Source organism: Lithobates pipiens, unplaced genomic scaffold, assembly GCF_037356315.1.
Source record: "Lithobates pipiens isolate NorthernLeopardFrog02 unplaced genomic scaffold, aLitPip1_a1.2 Scaffold_10, whole genome shotgun sequence".
NCBI lineage: Eukaryota > Metazoa > Chordata > Amphibia > Anura > Ranidae > Lithobates > Lithobates pipiens.
Window position 1 is genome coordinate 62,573,663 of NW_027507686.1, and position 20,399 is coordinate 62,594,061.

The 20,399-nt window shown below is 42.6% G+C and overlaps 1 protein-coding gene across 3 annotated transcripts in view; it reads right to left on the minus strand.

The window, feature by feature from the left end:
- The window catches only part of NECAB2 (N-terminal EF-hand calcium binding protein 2), a 381,291-nt gene that overhangs the window by 220,987 nt on the left and 139,905 nt on the right, over positions 1 to 20,399 (minus strand). For all 3 annotated transcript variants that reach the window (XR_013262872.1, XM_077455750.1, XM_077455751.1), the window contains exon 3: positions 7,189 to 7,297. Coding sequence is in view for 2 of the 3 variants with exons in the window: in XM_077455750.1 (XP_077311876.1) it covers positions 7,189 to 7,297 (109 nt within the window). In the remaining variant the exon portion in view is untranslated. The remainder of the gene's footprint in view (positions 1 to 7,188; positions 7,298 to 20,399) is intronic.

Consider the following 20,399-nt stretch of genomic DNA (forward strand, 5'->3'; position numbering starts at 1 on the left):
GCTTTCGACGGACTGTCTGTTCATCGTGTGTGGTCAAGTCCGTTCATTCAAAAGTAGGACGGACTGTCCGTCGGATTGTCTGACGGACTTAGATGGCCAGACAGTCCGCCCGTGTGTACGCGGCTTTACAGTGAACCCATTACTTGCTTAGTATGGACAAAGTACAAATTCACTTTCTAATTGCCATCTATGAAACACTTTCTATAACCCATAAGCATAAAAGGTCAGTTTTCAAAGTAGGTAAGTATTTTAAAGTGACACTCGTATAATTACTGTATCGGTCTAGTGCAGCGCATCTGACACGGTAGACGTAATCTCATTACAAGAGAAAACAGGGTGGGGGAGAATGCCAGAGAGAAAAATGGAAAGCAATTAAAATAATGACCTAAAGCCTCAGAGATAAAATAAAGAGACAAATGCTAATCGTGGTTTGATTTCTGCCCTTAGAGGTTTAGGGTTGGGGCTACATGAAATAGCAGAAATAACAGGTACACATAGGACCTGTTATGGCCAATTGCTGGTTTGTAAACTGGACTCTGCGACAGTTCATGTATTCAAGCTAAGTATTAATAACGTCAACAAAGCTCCAGTATCCAGACTTTCAAATGATGAATAAGGTCGTCGCCCCAGATTAGCTCCTGAACTATTTTTGGGCGACATGCGTCAAGGAGGGTTGCCGCGATTGCAGCACATTTTATAGTGCTACAATTGCGGCACACTCGCACCGCGATTTGAGGTGTCATTCAAATGAATGGCATCTTGAATGTGAGTCCCACGTTTTGTCATTCACACCTCTGCCCTGTCAAATCACGGGCAGTTCTGTGGCAAATAGGCCCGCGATTTAAAAGGCTGTAGTGGGAATGCAGCCATAGGCCGCGTACACACGGGCGGACTGTTCGCCCAACTTTGTCCGCTGAACAGTGTTTGGGCGGACAGTCCGCTCGTGTGTGGGCTTTCAGCGGACAGTTTCAGCGGACAGTTGGACGGACAAGGTTTTTCGGAAATTCCGAAAAACTGTCCGCTGAAACCTTGTTTCAGCGAACAGCCCGCTCGTGTGTAGGCTTGTTCGTCAAACAAAGTTGCGCGCATGCTCAGAAAGGATTTTCACGCCGAAAGCTATAATGCAGTGTATAGGACGTCGTATTTTTCGTCCCGTCGTACGTGCTGTTCACGTCATCGCGCACGGTTTCAACAAACTGTTCGTTTGTCGTGTGTGGGCATGTCCGTCCATGCTAATTTTGAGCGGACTGTTTGCTGAAACTGTTGGACGGACAAAGTTGGGCGAACAGTCCGCGCGTGTGTACGCGGCCTTAGTCATAATAAGGTATTGGTCTGGGTGTCACAGGCACAGCAAACCTAACTCCAAATAATCTTAAAACAAACCTATGCTTAGACAATGCGCACAAATTTTTTTCATATTCTAAAGAAGCCGTAAAAAACAAAACACAAGCCATCATATATATATATATATATATATATATATATATATATATATATATATATATATATATATATACATATATATATATATATATATATATGATATTTAGCTCCACCCTGGCCCCCTAGTGACCAAGAACCAAAGGGTCAGAATAATAATTTCTCTGCTCTATGGGGACCCTCAAGCTTGGGCTTTCTTTTCGTCTCCATCTGATCCCACAATGACCCAGACCAAACTGCAGAAACCCACCTGGCTGAACAGTGCTCCTCAGACATTCAGCATTGGGCACCAGATTTCATCTGCAACAACACAGCAGTCTGTAGCCAATTCAGGCTGGGACTTTCATAAAGCAATAAGGAATCATTTGTTCATGACCCTGCTCCTGCTACTTAAAGAAAGCTATGGCTCTTACCATGTGTATTGACTGTTTATAAGATGTTTGAAATACAATGCTGTCGTACCTCTGGTGCCCATCAATAAATCATTGAATTGCACCCAGGGGCTGCCTCTACCTGTACAAATTAGCCCATGCAACTCTGCCAACATGCTGTATACTAGGCTGCTGGCTTTACTGCCTAGGGGCACAAGCTGGGAAAAATAAAGGGTCTAGGGAACTGCAATCCCTCTAGTCTGAGCCAATTTAATTCCAAAAAGAGTAAGCTATTTGATCCCATTTCTTCTGTTGGAGACTCCATTCTCCTTTGTTGCCTTTAACAATTCTCCACTGTCATCTGAGCCAAATACCCTACACTAAACCTGACCTCACTCTTATGCCCCGTACACACGATTGGACTTTCCGACAACAAAACCGTGGATTTTTTGTTTGAAGGATGTTGGCTCCAACTTGTCTTGCATATACACGGTCACGCAAATGTTGGCCAACAATTACGAATGTAGTGACGTACAAGACGTACACGCTGTCTCCATTACGAATGCTAGTTATATCTCTGGCTCGTACTTGATTCTGAGTATGCGTGGACTTTTGTCCGACAGACTTGTGTACACACGATCGGAAAGTCCAACAACAAACATTTGTTGGTGGAAAGTCTGACAACAAATGTTCGATTGCACATACACATCCAACATTTGTTGTCGGAAAATCCGATCACGTGTGCGGGGAATAAGAACTTTGGGTCTGCGTTAAGAAAAAGTTTCCTTCTACGTCATTTTGTGTCTAGGCTCACTTGGTCTGAGTCTTGCTTTGAAACCTGCCTTCAGCAATACACCCTTGTATTCTCTTTGAGTACCATTACTTTTCCTGACTCTATACTGATGATCTTCTGACAGGTACTAAACGGTCACATACACCCTCTTTCTAAGCCAGAGAAACAATCCATGAGGGGCTATATAGAAGATAATCTCAGAAACCGCTTTATTCAACCATCAACTTCTACTGCATGGGTGGCACAGTGGTGTAGTGGGTAGCACTCTCACCTAGCAGTAAGAAGGGTTGCTGGTTTGAATCCCAACCACAACACTACCTTCCTGGAGTTTGCATGTTCTCCCTGTGCCTGTGTGGGTTTCCTCCCACGCTCCAAAGACATGCAGGTAGGTTAAATGGCTTCTGTCCAAAATTGACCCTAGTATATGAATGGGGACCTTGGATTGTGGGCTCCTTGAGGGTATGGACTGATGTGAGTGTGCAATGTACAGGGATAGGGACAATTGTAGACACTCACTCAGGTTGAACTGGATGGACTGGTGTCTTTATTCAACCTTACTAACAATGTAAGAAACTACTGCAGGCAAAGGTTTTTTTTTGCAGAGAAAGGATGGTACCTTGTATCCTTGCAAAGATTAGAGAACTCAACAGAATGACATTCTCATGACTGAACTGTTCAGCTGCATGCTGTTTGATTCAAACTTTCTCCAGCTAGATCTGCAAGGAACTTACAAACTTACAAACTATGGTGGCGGGTAGTATGTGTAGGAGAAGATTTCACTACACATGCCTCTGATCATCTTTTGCACCCGAGCCCCCCTGCACACCTCTTTTCTCACATTTGCACTCCAAACTGTAATCCTTTCTCTGTTACCTCTGGATATCTCCCCCACCCCTTCATCTGCTCACATTTACAGTACAGGCTGATGGCAGGCTCAGTGACAGTGGCAGGCAGGGCATGTTTACATCTCCAATGTCGGCAGCATTCAAAAGAGGTGATGGTGGGCCGAGGCATTTGATATACCTATGAATGAGCCCACAGTTTACATTTCAATGCTGCCTGCCACCCTGAGATTTACATATCAATACAGCCTGCGATTTACATATCAATCATGTGTACACACATGGAGCAGGGCTGGGCAGAATTAGTGGCCACTCGGCTGGGCCCATCTTAAGGTAGGGACCTGGAGCTATAGCTCCAATAGCCCCTATGTTAATTCGGTCCTGATGCTGAATCGTGCCAACTTCCAAATGTTGTTCATAGACTCCTGTTGGGTTGTGCGATACTACCAAAAGTACAAAGCAGCCATTCTGGTATATGCCAAAGTTGCCAGTCTGGGGCAAGGCATTAAGAAATGATGAAAGGGAAACTTGGTGAAACCGCAGCAACTGTATCATTTTTTTTTCCTTCTTTAGCAGAGAGTCTCTGTTCTAAATTTTACAATGGAGTCTTTGAAGCCAGCTTCAATGAGATCCTGATGATAATAATCAGCTCTGCCTAAGCACTGAAACATCTCAACATAAAAGTCTGAAACTGAACATTATGCATGATAGAGGCTGCAGCACAGCAGAATGGGCAGACGGCAGCAATTGTCCAAACAGCTATGGGATAATCAAACAAAAGCAACATCAGGAACCACACAGGTATCAATATCCAATTCCGCAGTTGTGCCTCTGCTATCTCTAATGCCACGTACACACGACCGGACTTTTCTGATCAATCAGTTTTTATTGGATTTAAGAAAATGCATAGAAGATACAAAGTGTACAATGTATGCCAGAATACAAGTTAACATAAAATGACATTTATGGAATGTTAACTTATCTAGTAGTCATGCATTTTATACAGGAAACAAGATAGCTGCAAGACGGTGCAGTAAAAAAGAAAAAGTGACCAGACTTTTCAACAGCAAAGGTCCGATGGAATGAATCCGCTGGACAATTCAATCCTGTGTGGGCTCCATCGGACCTTTGCTGTCCAAAAATCTGACTGACTTTAGAAATAGAACATGTTTCAAATTTTTTCGCTGGAACACCGCCAGACCCAGTTCCTATCGAGAAATCCGCTTGTGTGTATGCTAGTGCGAGGGACAAAAATCAACGCTAGGGCAGCTATTGGCTACTGTCTATGAACTTCCTTATTCTAGTCTGGTCGTACGTCATCATGTTCAAATCTGTCGGACTTTGGTGTGATTGTGGTGGCCAAGTCCATTCATTCTGAAGTTTTCCGAAAGTCCGTCAGGAAGACCTAGTCCGTTGAAAAGTCTGGTCGTGTGTACACACCATCAGTGAAAATATTGCCTGAACAATGGAAAGCTCTATACAAGGTTGTAAATTATCGATTTTTAACCATCTCGATGATTTATATGGATCCAGACACTGTGTAATCATTATGGTAAATGCTTTAAAATCCTTTAAACTTGTCTATATTTTTGGTGAGTTATTGTGGGGCAAGTCAGGGATTTGTTTGCCTAAGTATTTTTTGCACAAGTACACATCAGATAACCCCCTAGGAGAAGCACTCTCCTGGGGGATTATCTTGTGGGCGCGCTCCTGAGTCCAGCATTTGGCGTCTATAGCCGCTGAATGCAGGACTCGGCCTCCATCCCTGGGCACTCGCGTCATTGGATTTGATTGACAGCAGCGGGAGACAATGAGCGCGCTGCTATCAATCTATCCAATCGAGAGCCGAGAACCCCGGGCAGAGAGACAGCGCTTCCCTGTGGGTGAAATTCGTAAGTAAAACGGGGGGGGGGCTGGGGGGGGGGGGGGGCGGTCACTGACAGTTGTTTTTTCACCTTATTTCATAGGATGCATTAAGGTGAAAAAACATGTAGGTTTACAACCCCTTTAAAGCAGTTAAACAAAGCAGTTCAATGAAAGCAGTAAGAAGATACAAGAAATAATTATGCTTTGCTCCATACAGAAAAGGCAAGCAACCCAACATTTTGTTGTTTCCTACTCCCCTTACCCTTGTATATGCTCACTCTATTCCTTCTCACATTAGTAGCCTGTGTTCTTAAATTCTCATTACTTTACCCTCTTCTCCATCCCAAAGCATACATATCACCCTTACTCCTACCCTCTCCCTACTACTTTACTCGTAACCTCCTGCAAATACTTTAAAAATATGCCAACCCAAAATTATATATTACTTATATGTGCCTGCTGTACCATGTACTTGTATGAAAATGTACCCTGTTCTCTTTGGGCCATTCTAACACATACTTTGATCTAAACCATTCCATTGTAGTCCGACCGTGTGTATGCAACATCACTTCCGGACCTCTTCCGGAATTAATCCGTCGGAATTAATCAGATGGATTTGGTTGCCAGAATCTCCGACCGTGTGTACGGGGGCTAACAGGTTGTGTTCTAAGATTACCCTGTATTTGGCTCTGACCAGCTTCCCTGTCCCTGCTGATGAAAAACATTCCTACAACATGATGCTGCCACCACCATGTTTCACAGTGGAGATGGTGTTTTCATGGTGATGTGCAGTGTTCGTTTTCCACCACACATATCGTTTTGCTTTTAGGCTCATCTAGGCTTTTTTGTCTCATCTGACCAAAGCACCTTCTTCCACATGTTTGCTGTGTTATGGTTTTCTTTCAACATTGGCTTTCTTCTTGCCACTATTCCATAAAGGCCAGATTTGTGGAGTGCATAACTAATAGTTGTCCTGTGGACAGATTCTGCCACCTGAGCTGTGGATCTCTGCAACCCCTCCAGAGTTACCATGGGCCTCTTGGCTGCTTCTCTGATAAATGCTCTCCTTGCCTGGCCTGTCAGTTTAGGTGGACAGCCTTGTCTTGGTAGGTTATCAGTTGTGCCATACTCTTTCCATTTTTGGATTTTGGATTGAACAGTGCTCCGTGAGATGTTGAAGCTTGGGATAGTTTTTTTTAAACTTCTACACAACTTTATCCCTGACCTGTTTGGTGTGTTTCTTGGCCTTCATGATGCCGTTTATTGAGGGCTTCACAGAACAGATGTATTTATACTGAGATTAAATTACACACAGGTAAACTCTGTTTACTAAATAGGTGACTTCTGAAGGCAATTGGTTCCACTAGATTTTAGTTAGGAGTATCAGAGTAAGGGGGGGGGGGTAAATACAAATGCATGCCAAACCTTCCACATATTTATTTGTAAAAAAAAATTGAAAACCATTCCACTTCACAATTATGTGCCACTGGGTTAGTCTATCACATAAAGTCCCAATAAAATAAATGTAAGTTTTTGGTTGTAACATGACAAAATGCGGAAAATTTCAAGGGGTATGAATATAAAATAGTAGTATAAAAAATGTGAAAATAAAATAAAATTGACCCACGATCACTAGTTTCTCTTCGCATGTTTCTCCACAGGAGGTATAGTGTTGCAGAAATAATTATAATCTAAAATATAAATTGATACATTATAATTATTAGAAAGAGGAAAGAAACATTCGGGCAGAGAGAGAGAGAGAGAACATCATGTTGCTTTCTATCACAGCAGTAGACAATAGGCAGCAACAGCAGGAGAGTGGAATGCACAGAGATATGCTCTACTGAACAGAGGGAGCCATGTACGACTGTCTTACTTGGTGTTGTCCGAGTCGATGGTGTGAAACAGTTTCTCCAATTCCTCCTCGTTGAGGGTCCCATCTGAGAAAAAAGCCTGAAATTCCTCCAGGGACAATTTCCCATCATCTGCAAGAAAGACACCGCTTCAGAACACTAGTCTACCATTGGGGAGATTTACTAGAAAAAGCAAGAACACCATCAAATATACAGAATCACATACTTTTCTATGACAGCAGAGTACATTTAAAAGCTAAGTTCACCTTTTTTCAGAAACTAGCCTATACAGTCAAGGGGCCTAAGTATACTATTTTGTTGTCTTAGCTGTAGGCCATTTGGGCCCCCCCAAGACGCCCGGCTAAAAAACAATTAGCAATCCCCGTTTCCTGCTTTATTGCTAGGACATGAAAACAATTGGTTCTCGCTCCTGTATTGCTGGTAGCGAACCTCCATGTTTTTCACTTCCTCGCAACAAGGTAGGACATGGGGATTGATAACTAAGAATTTTGTCCAGGTTTACAGGAGGCACAAATGGCTAAAAGGTATGACAATAAAATGAATGAACATTTTGGAAAGCTGTAAAGTTTTTTTTTTTAAAGCGGAGGTCCACCCTAAAGTGGACCTTCCGCTCATCGGAACCCTCCCCCCCTCCGGTACCACAATCGGCACCTTTCAGGGGGGAGGGGGGTGCAGTTACCTGGATAATCCAGGTAACTGCACCCACTTCCAGGATAGCTCTCTGCGGAAAGGGGCGTAACTTACGCCCCTTTCCGCAAGTGCCTGCCCCTTCCCGCAAGTGCCCCGCTGCCTGCTGGGAAACACACAGATCCCAGAGGCAGCGGAGAGCGTCCTTATTGCGCAGCGCGATTCGCGCATGCGCAGTAGGGAACCGGGAAATGAAGCCGAAAGGCTCCATTTCCTGATTCCCATACCCAAGATGGCGGCGGCAGGACCCGATAGACGACCTAGAGATCGGCTTCGGGTGCCGACATCGCGGGCGCGCTGGACAGGTAAGTGTCACTATTTTAAAAGTCAGCAGCTGCAGTATTTGTAGCTGCTGGCTTTTAAAAAAAAAAAAACGCGGAGTCCCGGTGGACTCCCGCTTTAATCTAATGAGAACCTCAGATTGCATAGGCAATCTCTGATGTGTGTCATAGTGCTTGACCGCTAGACATGAAAGCTTTTTCCAATAGACCTACCATAAAGTGTTTTACCTTGCAAGTGTTTCAGAACAATTGTCAGACTCATATATAATGCATTCTTTTGTTAACTGCTTCAAACCCTCTAAATAAAAAAATAAAAAAGTTTCCTTTAACCACTTAAGCCCCGGACCAATTTGCAGCCAAAAGGACCAAACCCCTTTTTGCAATTCGGCACTGCGTTGCTTTAACTGACAATTGCGCGGTCGTGCGACGTGTCTCCCAAATAAAATTGGCATCCTTTTTTTCCCACAAATAGAGCTTTCTTTTGGTGGTATTTGATCACCTCTGCGGTTTTTATTTTTTGCGCTATAAACAAAAATAGAGCGATAATTTTGAAAAAAACTCACATTGGTCCCTACCCTCAAGGAGCCCACAATCCAAGGTCCCCATTCATATACTAGTGCCAATTTTGGACAGAAGCCAATTAACCAACCTGCATGTCTTTGGAGTGTGGGAGGAAGCTGGAGTACCGAGAGGAAACCCATGCAGGCAAAGGGAGAACATACAAACTCCAGGCAGGTAGTGTCATGATTGGGATTTGAACCAGTGACCCTTGCTTACTGCTAGGTGAGAGTGATAACCACTACACTACTGTGCCACCCCATCTAGGTTATGTTAGAAAGCTGTGACCCAGTATAGGAAGCAATATGAGCTTACAACAGTCTTTATGCACAGGAATCTGTAAGATAGGATATAACCAGGGGAGTGGCATAAAATGCTCTGGTTCAGTCAGCAATGGCAGTCCCATCATCTAAGCTCTCTTCTTTAAATACAACTAAGCCCCTGTACACACGGTCTGAGATTTCGACAACCAAATCCGTCAGATTTTGTCCGTCGGATCTTGTCCGAAACTGTTGCATACACACGGTTGGACTAAGTTGTCGAAAAATCCGATCATTCAGAACGTGATGACGTAATTTCGTTACGATGGGACTACGTTCAGGCTAGTAGCCAATAGCTTTGATGTAGGAATTTTATCTGAGCATGCGTGGCACTTGGTCCGATCAAAATTCTCTACACATGATCAGCGTATGTCCGATCGAACCAGTTGGTCGGAAAATATTTCCAACAAGTTGGAAAATTGGGTCTGACGGATATTCCGACGGAATCAGTCCGATGCATACCGCACACAGTTGGATTATCCGACAACACGGTCGGATTCTCCGACCGTGTGTACAAGGGCTAAGATGACAAAAAAATCATGCTTCAAAACTGGAGACTGGAAGAATAAATAAATTAAAAATAATGATTACTGGTGTGCTTTAAGAATTTTTTTTTTAACCGTTAGTATGGGATACCCCGCGTTAGCCACTACCGGCACTGGCCTAATTAATATACTCAACGATGCACACAATATAAAATTGAGCAATCTACCCAAGATAACCTCAGCACAGTGGTCAAAATTTCCAAAAATAATATAATTTAAAAATCAAGAAGATGTCTGAGTTTCTTTTAAGTTTCTTTCACATACCAAGTTTAGAGACCTAAAACAGCTGAATCCAAATGCAGCTGAAGCAGATAAATAAATCTACAGGCTAGACACAACACCATCTGTACATCTCTAAAAGAAATCATTCTGTTTTTCTACTTATTTATTACTTGGACTTGAGTTACAAACATCTTAGCAGACAATATTTAAAAAGTGTTTAAACCACAGAATTCTGCCAGTCCATAAAATATGGATAATTGCTATTGCATAAGCAATTAACCTTACAGCTTACATTTTAAAAGGCTAAACCATAATTTGCTCCTCCGATATCTTCAAAAGTAATTAAGCTTCAATGTGAATCTATTACTTTCTATATAAAATAAATTTGTACTATGAACCTGAACCCCATTTTTTTTACCATAGTTTTATATACTGTATAATACAATTATAGTCCTTCTGAATGGCGAGTCTTTTAAAAACCCACATTTTAGCTGCTCTTCTTCTACAGATTTGATCCATCTACAGATCTTAGCCCTTCTGCAGATTTACTATTCAGTAAATCGGCCCAACATTAGAACAGAACTCAAAAAGCAATTGTGTGCGATAAGAGATGGCAGCCAACGGGACACCCTTTTCAAGTTTAAAGTAAGCAGATTAATAGATGAGAAAGTATAATTGCTTCATGTTAGATGACCAAAACGAGGAGAAACGCTGTATCAATTTTTGATTCACGTAAAATATTTCTATGTGGATCTCAATGACGAAGAAAATCACCATTTAGAAACTCAGCACATGAATAATGAATTGTACGGTTCTCTGCAAACTGGACAAATCTTCATTCATATTCAGGAAAAATCAGAACATTTGCAGGTTGCTGATTTGCCTGGTTTTTAAACAGATTCACTCACTCATCATCATATTCTGCATTATCAGTACAGGGATTTGCTTCCAAAAGGAGTAGACCAGGATAGGCAAGAGCTAATTGCATTCTATAATGGTAAATGGTTTTTCTGCTCTAAATTACTTTGCAATTGATCACAATCTTTTTTTTTTTTTTTTTTTTTTTTTTGGATCTATAGACACACACTCCTCCATGGAATTTAAGGAGAAATCAGTACATAGAGCCTCAGTCTGAGCTCCATGCCCCTTCAGGAGGTACCCCCAACTTTTTTTAAAGGATGAGGTTGATTTACTAAAGAAAAATAGACTTTGCACTTTGCAATTGCAGTTGCACTCTGCAAGAGCATTTGCTCCAGAGCTTAGTAAATGTGGGGAATCCACATTTGCGGAATCTGCGGAATTCAATCATCCAACCATGCGCAAACAAAAATTCTTTTTTTTTAAAATGTTCCTTAAAGGCGATTGGGTATTCCATGCAAAGTAAAGCTTCACCTCATTTACTAAGTTCTGTAGCAAATGCCCTTGCAGAGTGCAATTGCACTTGCAAAGTGCACAGTCAATTTTCCTTGAGTAAATCAACTGTTTCAACATTTTCTACAGCTTACAACTTTACATTCCTGCCAGGATTAACTTAATTGCTCTACATAAGCACAGGTTTGCAAGAGAAATGGGGATGTGCAAAGCTCTGTAGTCCATCAAACCATCCATCTTTTCATTTACAGGTGCATATTAGATAAGCTATGAGTTTTGTCTGGTTGATGAGGTTGGCACTCTACACATCTTCACTGATTACTTTATCAAATATACTCAAAAGTGCTACAGAAATTAAAATCTCTGAAACCAAACTCAAAATTCCAAATTAGGTTAAAATAAAGCCAGGAGCACTGAAAGAAATATGGTTTGCCATTGCTGATCTTCTTAAAATGCTGGTTACCTGGTTCTCTGACTTTTATTTTCCAAGAAACTGACCCAGAACAAGCATGCAGATTAGGAAAGGCATAACTTTTAAATTGTATAAATGTTCTAGGCCAATGGCTAAGATTGTTGGAAGCCATTGCACTGAATCATCATGTTGGCTAGAAAACTAGGTATCAAACACGGGGGCTCCTTCCGTACAATCTTCCTTCAACTCCAACCTCTCCCCTCCAAGTACTAGTCCTGCATTAACAACATATGACGAGCACAGTATAACACGAAAACTTCAAAAGACTCCCAAACCAATTTTCAAACAACGAACAATCTACAAACCCTTTATAGCACACCTCTAGGTTTAGCATGAATAGCCCATATCCCACTCATTTTCATACCTGCCTTCAGCTGGGATAGAAAAACTTGCAGCATCCTATAAGCCATTTTAGAAAGAGATGAACTTTGCCCGTGTCAATAAGCACTGCAAATGAATCACCCTCCTTAGTGGAATAAAAAATGCATAGCACCACTTGTTTGCTTTAAATAATTCACGATTCTCATTTAGGAATCTCCTTGAAGACCGGGAATCCCGCAGAGAGTAATTAACAATGTACACAAAAAGAGGGCCCCGTTTTATTTAATTGGATACACAAACCTCCGTTTAATCTAGAAAGAAAGGTCACGATAAATTGTTATTATGAGGAGACCTAAATAGGTTCACTTTGAAGACAGAGAGAAGAAGGGTCACTAATACATCACTCGACTCGTGTAGTCCTACAATTATTTATTGAACGTAATGCAGTACTTTTCTGTGTCTCGGTCAGTGTATGTAAAACAGAGAAGAATATCCACCTCAGGTAATATACAGTATCTCACAAAAGTGAGTACACCCCTCACATTTTTGTAAATATTTTATTATACCTTTTCATGTGACAACACTGAAGAAATTACACTTTGCTACAATGTAAAGTAGTGAGTGTACAGCTTTTATAACAGTGTTTTTTTTCAACATTGTCTGTCTTTTTTTGTTTATAGCACATCAAATAAATGCAGTGATACCACCAAAAGAAAGGTCAATTTGTGGGGGAAAAAATGCAGTGCCGTATGGCAAACAATGGCCTGGTCATGAAGGGGGGTAAATCTTTCGGAGATCAAGTGGTTAAGGCAACAGTGTGATCCAGGGGGAAGGGGGCAGAGAGCTGGGTCATTGTGTGTATAATGCCGCGTACACACGATCGAATTGTCCGGCGTACTTAGTCCGGCAAACAATCCGGCGGATAGTCCGGCGGACTTTCTACCGAGCGGACTTGGCCACACACGCACACACGGAAAGTCCGGCGATTGCTAGCGCGATACAAAGAATTACCGCTCTAAGGTAATGACTTCTCCCAAAACAGCTGTCTCCAAAGTCCCACAGGGTGCTGGCTCTGTTTGCAACAGGAACTGAAGTAGAAAAGATGTAGCTGGATAGCCGCACTCCGAATTATTCAACTTTATTTCAAAAACATAATTAAAATCATAGCATCTAGGCTGGTAAACAGACTAACAACTGCTTGCTAGCGCGATGACGTACAGCACGTACAACGGAACTAGAAAAAGGAAGTTCAATAGCCAGTAGCCAATAGCTTCCTTTTCATACTTGCTTCTGAGCATGCGTCATTCTTAGTCCACCGGACTAGCATACTCACGAACGTATTGTCCGCTGAAACCCAAGTCCAGCGGAAAGATTGGGCTGCAAACTACTTTCTAAGTCCGCCGGACTTTATGCTGAAAAAGTCAGCTGAAGCCCAGACACGATCGGATTGTCCGGTGAAATGCTAAGTACTAAGTATACTAAGGACTAAGTACGCCGGACAATTTGATCGTGTGTACGCGGCATAAGGCATGTCAAAATCTAGTGGTCCATGGGATTCACAACTGTTATGCCGCGTACACACGAGCGGACTTTTGAACATCCAAAGTCCGACGGAATGATTCCGTCAGACTATCTGATCGTGTGTGGGCTGCAACGGACTTTTGATTCGCCAAAGTCTGACGGACTTTAGAATATGGAACATGCTTCAAATTTTTCCGACGGACCGGGTCCCTCCGAAAAATTCGCTCGTGTGTATGCTATTCCGACGGACTAAAACCGATGCTAGGGCAGCTATTGGCTACTGGCTATGAACTTCCTTATTCGAGTCCAGTCGTACGTCATCACGTTCGAATCCGTCGGAGTTTAGTGTGATTGTGTGTGGCCAAGTCCACTCAGTCGAAAAGTCCGTCAGAACTCTGTCGGAACTCCAGCAGAACTCCAGCAGAACTCCTTCGGAAGTCTGTCGGACATAAGTTCTCTCGTGTGTACGGGGCTTTAGTGATCCGTGAGGTCGAAAGGTTGGCGACCACTGATCTACATTACTCCACTGACGTCAATAGGAATTTATTGACCTGTGTTAGATGTGGTTTTCAAAATGTATGTTTGAAATTTGCCACATGTAAAAGCAATCCAGTGGCTTTTTAGACACAAGGATTGCTTTTACTTAAAAAAAAAAAAACTATACCGGGGTCATGGCTGCAGTTGTGACCATGGCCCCGGTATAACCCCTTCAACCACAGGATGTAAGGGTACATCCTTTGGTGGAAGAGGTTTAATAACAATATGGTTTGTGCAGCAATTGTATATGCCAGCCATTCTGCACCAGGGTTCCACGGACTCCATAGGGTTCCTCCAAAGCATGCTAGAGGTTTCCTGAGCTGATTGACCTGTACCTGCATAGTTCTAGGGCCATCATCACTTGGAAAAACCAGCAGCAGAAAAACAATTATTATCTAGCTGTCTGTAAGCATAGCATCCTCATCACCACTGTAAAGGTTGCATTCTTTCTAATTACCACCAATGAACGAGGCATTTTTCCATCAACCCCCGATGAATTGGTGTTTGTAACAGTTCCCTGAGACCCAAAAATAATTTTTGGGGTTTCTCTAGGGTAAAATGTTTAAGAAAGCTGGTATATACTATATTACATTTTTTTTTTCTATTTGGTATATTTTTTCACAAAACTAGATGTAAGATGTAAGTAGATGTCAACCTTCTTGGTTTTTCACTTTATGAACTTCTGAATTTAGTCTTCACACATATTCTGGGGCCAGTGGACAAGTAAAACAGGCAGGGCACTAATTCTGCGTACACACGATATTCGATGTTCGCTTGTTGTCGGAAATTCCGACCATCTGTATGCTCCATTGGACAAAACTTGTTGTCGGAAATTCCGATCGTGTGTGCACAATTCCAACGCACAAAAGTTCACGCATGCTCGGAATCAAGTAGAAGAGTCACACTGGCTATTGAACTTCATTTTTCTCGGCTCGTCGTATGTGTTGTATGTCAGCACGCTATTTCCAATCGGAATTTCCAACAACATTTGTGTGACCGTGTGTATGCAAGACAAGTTTGAGCCAACATCCATCGGAAAAAAAATCCATGGTTTTGTTGTCGGAATATCCAATCGTCTGTGCGCGGCATTAAGCTTTATATCTGACGCTCCTTTTTGGAAGACTCAAATAAAGAAGCAGAAAATTTCAATGTCAAGTCTGCTGACTCAGTTCGAGATAGACTGACATTTATGTTTTGTTCCTCTTCAGTCAGCAATTTATGCGATTCACATTGGCTGCATAATGAATTAATCAAGCCACAGGAATTTGAGCATTTTTCTATAATTTATGGTTGCGTAGAACGTGCCCCTCACTCTTCATTCTCCTGGAGGTAGCAGCTGTCTAGATCTTGGCTTTGCACACCAATGTTTACCACATTTTTCACTCTACTGCTGTTTTGCACAAGGACAAATACTTTTTAAACCAATTTATTTTAGCCATTCATGGGGAAAAATTCTCAGTGTGTTGCAAGCATCTTGGAGACAAAATAAATAGCCAGGCATAAAGTAATGTTAATTCATACAGAAAATGCGTATACAAATTCTGTCCCTGAAATGGGTTAGTATTCATCCAACTATTTCAACTAAAATGAACACTGGCTTTGGGTGACATAGTAGCCGATAACTTGGCACCAAAAAAAAAAGTTAAAAAAAAGTAAAAAAAAAGTAATGCGCCTAGATAGCCCTTTTCTCCAATCTGCCATGGGATAAATACAGCAACCATCATTGCTTATCTCCTTCTGAAAATTCGAAATCGCCTGGCTGTTATGATGACCCATCGGTTTTAAAACTGAAGTTTCGTCTGCTTATATTTTCCTTCTTGGTTGCTCATTTCCCCTTTCCCCTCAACATGCTACTGATTTTTTTATTTTGATCACATACCCATTTTTAGACCCAGTGATGCTATTAACCTCCCTGACGATATGATTAGTTCTGATTTTAGGTGCTGAAAGCGGTACAATTATTTTGCATGGAAATTTGGCGTTTTATATTGTAGGCCTACAATTCTTAGGAATAATTCTCTTAAATCTGTTCAAACCAGAGTCTAGCAGACATCCCGAGTATGATAAAATGTATAATATAATAAATAATGATAATAAATAATAATAAAAATTATGCAATAATGTAATCAAATCCAAAAACACTGAAATTTGCTCATTTGCAGAATTGTCGCTGTCATTAGATTTAGTGTTTGATGACGAATTTGGTTGCTATGGACAATCTCCAAATTCCAGGCAGAAAAAACTGTATTTATAATATAAAACTACACGCAGGGCACTGGACAGACCACTAAGGACAAAGGGTGTGTGTAATTTTTTTATACAGTACTGTAATCTGTAAGATTACAGTACTGTGTGTGTTTTGTGTGTTTTTACTTTTTTGAATTTGGTGCCGATCTCCACTCCCGTGCGTCGTAACGTCGCAGGGAACAGAGCTCGGCAGCACCCGGGCACTGTGTGAATCGAGCAGAGGACAGCTCGATCACACAGCGCGGAGGACATCACTAGATCCAGGGGACAAGGTAAGTAACTCTCCCTGTATCCTGCGATGCGATCTGGCTCGGGGGTACCGCTCGTGGTACTGAAATCCCAGCCCGAGCCAGACTCGGGATCACCGCCAGGGAGGTTAATGGGTCTCTCTGCTTTTCTATGCAGTACAGACAGATTGTGGATGGTAAGAGGGGCCAATAGGCTGTATAGCTTCCTAAAATAATCACAACACCCTGTCTCAGTACTCCTTTCAAGTGCCCTCAAACCTAAAAGAAGCAGTGGACTGGCTCTTGGGAGGATTTATGCAAATTTCAAAATCTATTGATGGGTTCATATCAGTCTTGAAAAGTGAGCTTTCCTAGGCAGGCAGGTACTGTGACCACGAGGTACTGCCGATTGATAGAACTTAAAGTGTTTTTAAACCCACCACTACCCGTAGACGTGGTGTATCTGGATTTTGCAAAAGCATTTGACACAGTTTCCCATAAACGTTTACTGTACAAAATAAGGTCCCTTGGCATGGACCATAGGGTGAGTACATGGATTGAAAACTGGCTACAAGGTCGAGTTCAGAGGGTGGTGATAAATGGGGAGTACTTGGAATGGCCAGGGGTGGGTAGTGGGGTCCCCCAGGGTTCTGTGCTGGGACCAATCCTATTTAATTTGTTCATAAACAACCTGCAGGATGGGGTAAAGAGTTCAATCTCTGTATTTGCAGAAGATACTAAGCTAAGCAGGGCAATAACTTCTCCACAGGATGTGGAAACCTTGCTAAAAGATCTGAACAAATGAATCGGGTGGGCAACTACATTGCAAATGAGGTTCAATGTAGGAAAATAATGCATCTGGGTGGCAAAAATATGAATACATTGGGGGAGAACCTCTGGGGGAATCAAGGATGGAAAAGGACCTGGGGGTCCTAGTAGATGACTGGCTCAACAATGGCATGAAATGCTGCTAACAAAGCAAACAGAATATCGGCATTAAAAAGGGGATCAACTCGAGAGAGAAAATGATAATTCTCGCACCTGGAGTATTCTGTCCAGTTCTGGGCACCAGTCCTCAGGAAGGATGTAATCAAAAATGAGCGAGTACAAAGAAGGGCAACAAAGCTAATAATGGGTCTGGAGGATATTAGTTATGAGGAAAGCTTACGAGAACTGAACTTATTCTCTCTGGAGAAGAGACGCTTGAGAGGGGATATGATTTCAATGTATAAATACCGTACTGGTGACCCCACAATAGGGATAAAGCTTTTTCGCGGAAGGGAGTTTAACAAGACTCGTGGCCACTCATTAAAATTAGAAGAAAATAAGTTTAACCTTAAACTACGTAGAGGGTTCTTTACTGTAAGGCCGCGTACACACGGGCGGACTGTTCGCCCAACTTTGTTCGTCCAACAATCCGACAAACAGTCCGCTCAAAATTTGCATGAACGGACTTGACCACACACGATGAACGAACAGTCCGCTGAAAGCGTGCGCGATGACGTGAACGGCACGTACGACGGGACGAGAAATTCGACGTCCAATACACTGCAATGCAACCTTCGCCGTGTAAATCCTTTCTGAGCATGCGCAAAACTTAGTTTGTCGAACAAGCCTACACACGAGCGGACTGTCCGCTGAAACCAAGTTTCAGCGGACTGTCTTACGGAAATTCCGAAAAACTTTGTTCGACAGACTGTCCGCTGAAACAGTCCGCTGAAGCCCACACACGAGTGGACTGTCCGCTGAAACACTGTTCAGCGGACAAAGTTGGGCGAACAGTCCGCCCGTGTGTACGCGGCCTCAGAGTGACAAGGATGTGGAATTCCCTTCCACAGGTGGTGGTCTCAGCGAGAAGCATTGATAGCTTAAAAAAACTATTAGATAAGCACCTGAAAGACTGCAAGATACAGGGATATACAATGTAATCCTGACAATCACACACATAGGTTGGACATGATGGACTTTTTTCAACCTCACCTACTATGTAACCGTGTAACTATGTAACAGTAAAATCAGTCTGTATATGCAGTAAAGCATTCTTGTTATACTCATTGTCGAACCTAAGGGGTTAATCCTCCGCTTTGTGTAAAAAGGGTTTTTAATCCAGTCTTCTCTGATCCTCCCCTTCTTTTACTGTCCCCAATCCACCCGCACATGCTTAGTTTTGGTGTATATCACTAGAGAGTTTTTTGTAAGGTGCATTTGATCAGCACAAGGCCAATCAGCACTGTCCGGACAGAGTGTCAGGGGTCATACAGCTTCATAGGACAGTCTGAAGGGAATGAAAACTCCTACGGTACAAGCTTTAACCAGACACCGATAGAAGTCACAAGACTGCTATATACTGCAGATGAGAAAAGGTATTTAGCAGTTTATATTTACTATAGTATTGAATTTTCATGTTATGTGTACTGTGGGAACCAAGATATAGTGAATACCGGGTCCTGAGTTTAGTAACACTTTAAATCCAATGAATGAAAGAGGCGGGCCAGGGACAGCCAGGCTGGGGAGGAAAGCGCTGGATGATGCCGGATGTCTTCCAGACAGGAATTGAGGGGGCTCTATATGACTTCCTTCACACTATAAGAAACTAACAGAGGGCAGGTGTGTAGAAAAGGGGGGATAATGGGAGTCCAACCATAGCACAACAGCTAGGGTAATGTACTGGCAGCCCCTTTAAAGTGGGAGATGCACAATTCAAGCATATTCTCTGCCTCGCTACAGTTATTTCTCCTCCCCAGCTAAGGAATTGACATGCTGAAAAGAGGAGAGGGAAGACTCTGGTGGTCTTAGCGGCAAGGTGAGCCTACCTACTGAATCTGCAGGAAAAGAAGAAGGAGCCGTGTGTTGGTGCCCCTAATCCCCACACAAGACCCATGGAAATCATGGCAGGTTGGGAGAGGAAAAAAAACCTTGTACACAGGAGAGCTACAAGCGTGCTGCAGTGGAGGTAGAGGACAGGCAGTCCCATTGGAGAGGCCTATATTGCATCCCTAAATCATGTTTTTCAATTCTGCTGGTGGTCAGAGGCACCAGGAGAGAGGACTCTGTGGTCTGTGGCCCACCTGGCTGACACCTTTCCCAAGCCACCATCTTGAAGTCAGGCAGCAGAGAGAGTTGGGGCAGAGTATGTGACATTTATTGCTGTCAGCAGGACATCTGCAAAGCGTTGGTGAGGTGAGAGGCCCTTGGGCATCCCTATTTGTATTAAAACGTGATTGTTGTTTATGGAACCTTGCTGTCTCCAGTAGAGCTCTGCCAAGACCCTTTGGGAGTATCCATGCCTGAGGTTTGTATGTGTCTGTTAGAATCTTACTTGTGGCATGCTGATTAGAGTATACTTTGTGGGTACCGTGCCATACTGTATGTTGCCAGTGTACACAGTGAGAAAGCTCAAGTTCTAAGCCTCTTCCACTGTTAGCGCAATGTTGTCACCCTCATTATTCTCCTCTTGGTGCCCAGGACTGAATTCCCCCCAGGGAAAAAAAACATTTTTACAACACCTTTAATAGGGAAGCAACTTACCTCGCCCCCAGGCAGATAAGTTTCATGTAAACCTCCAACTCATTCCTATAGCTCTTTGTAGGCACTGTAGGTATGGAGCTTGGTACTTGCCAGCATCGGGTGCCAGGGTGGTTAAAAAAAAAAAGAGGGTGTACGCATAGACAGCAGGCTCCTGACCCTTACACCATTTGAATCCAAATGTAAAAATGATCTACACTCGAAGGCTGACTGCTAAATGCCCTTTGTCTTCTGTTTTCTAAATGGGAACGGGACCTGCAACAACCCTTAGATCAATAACACTGTTAGCAAATTTGGGCCACCAAATCCTGCACTAGAAACACAACAGCAGTGAAGGCTAATTACAAAGTATTACGCATATGGTATATGGTCCCCAGTA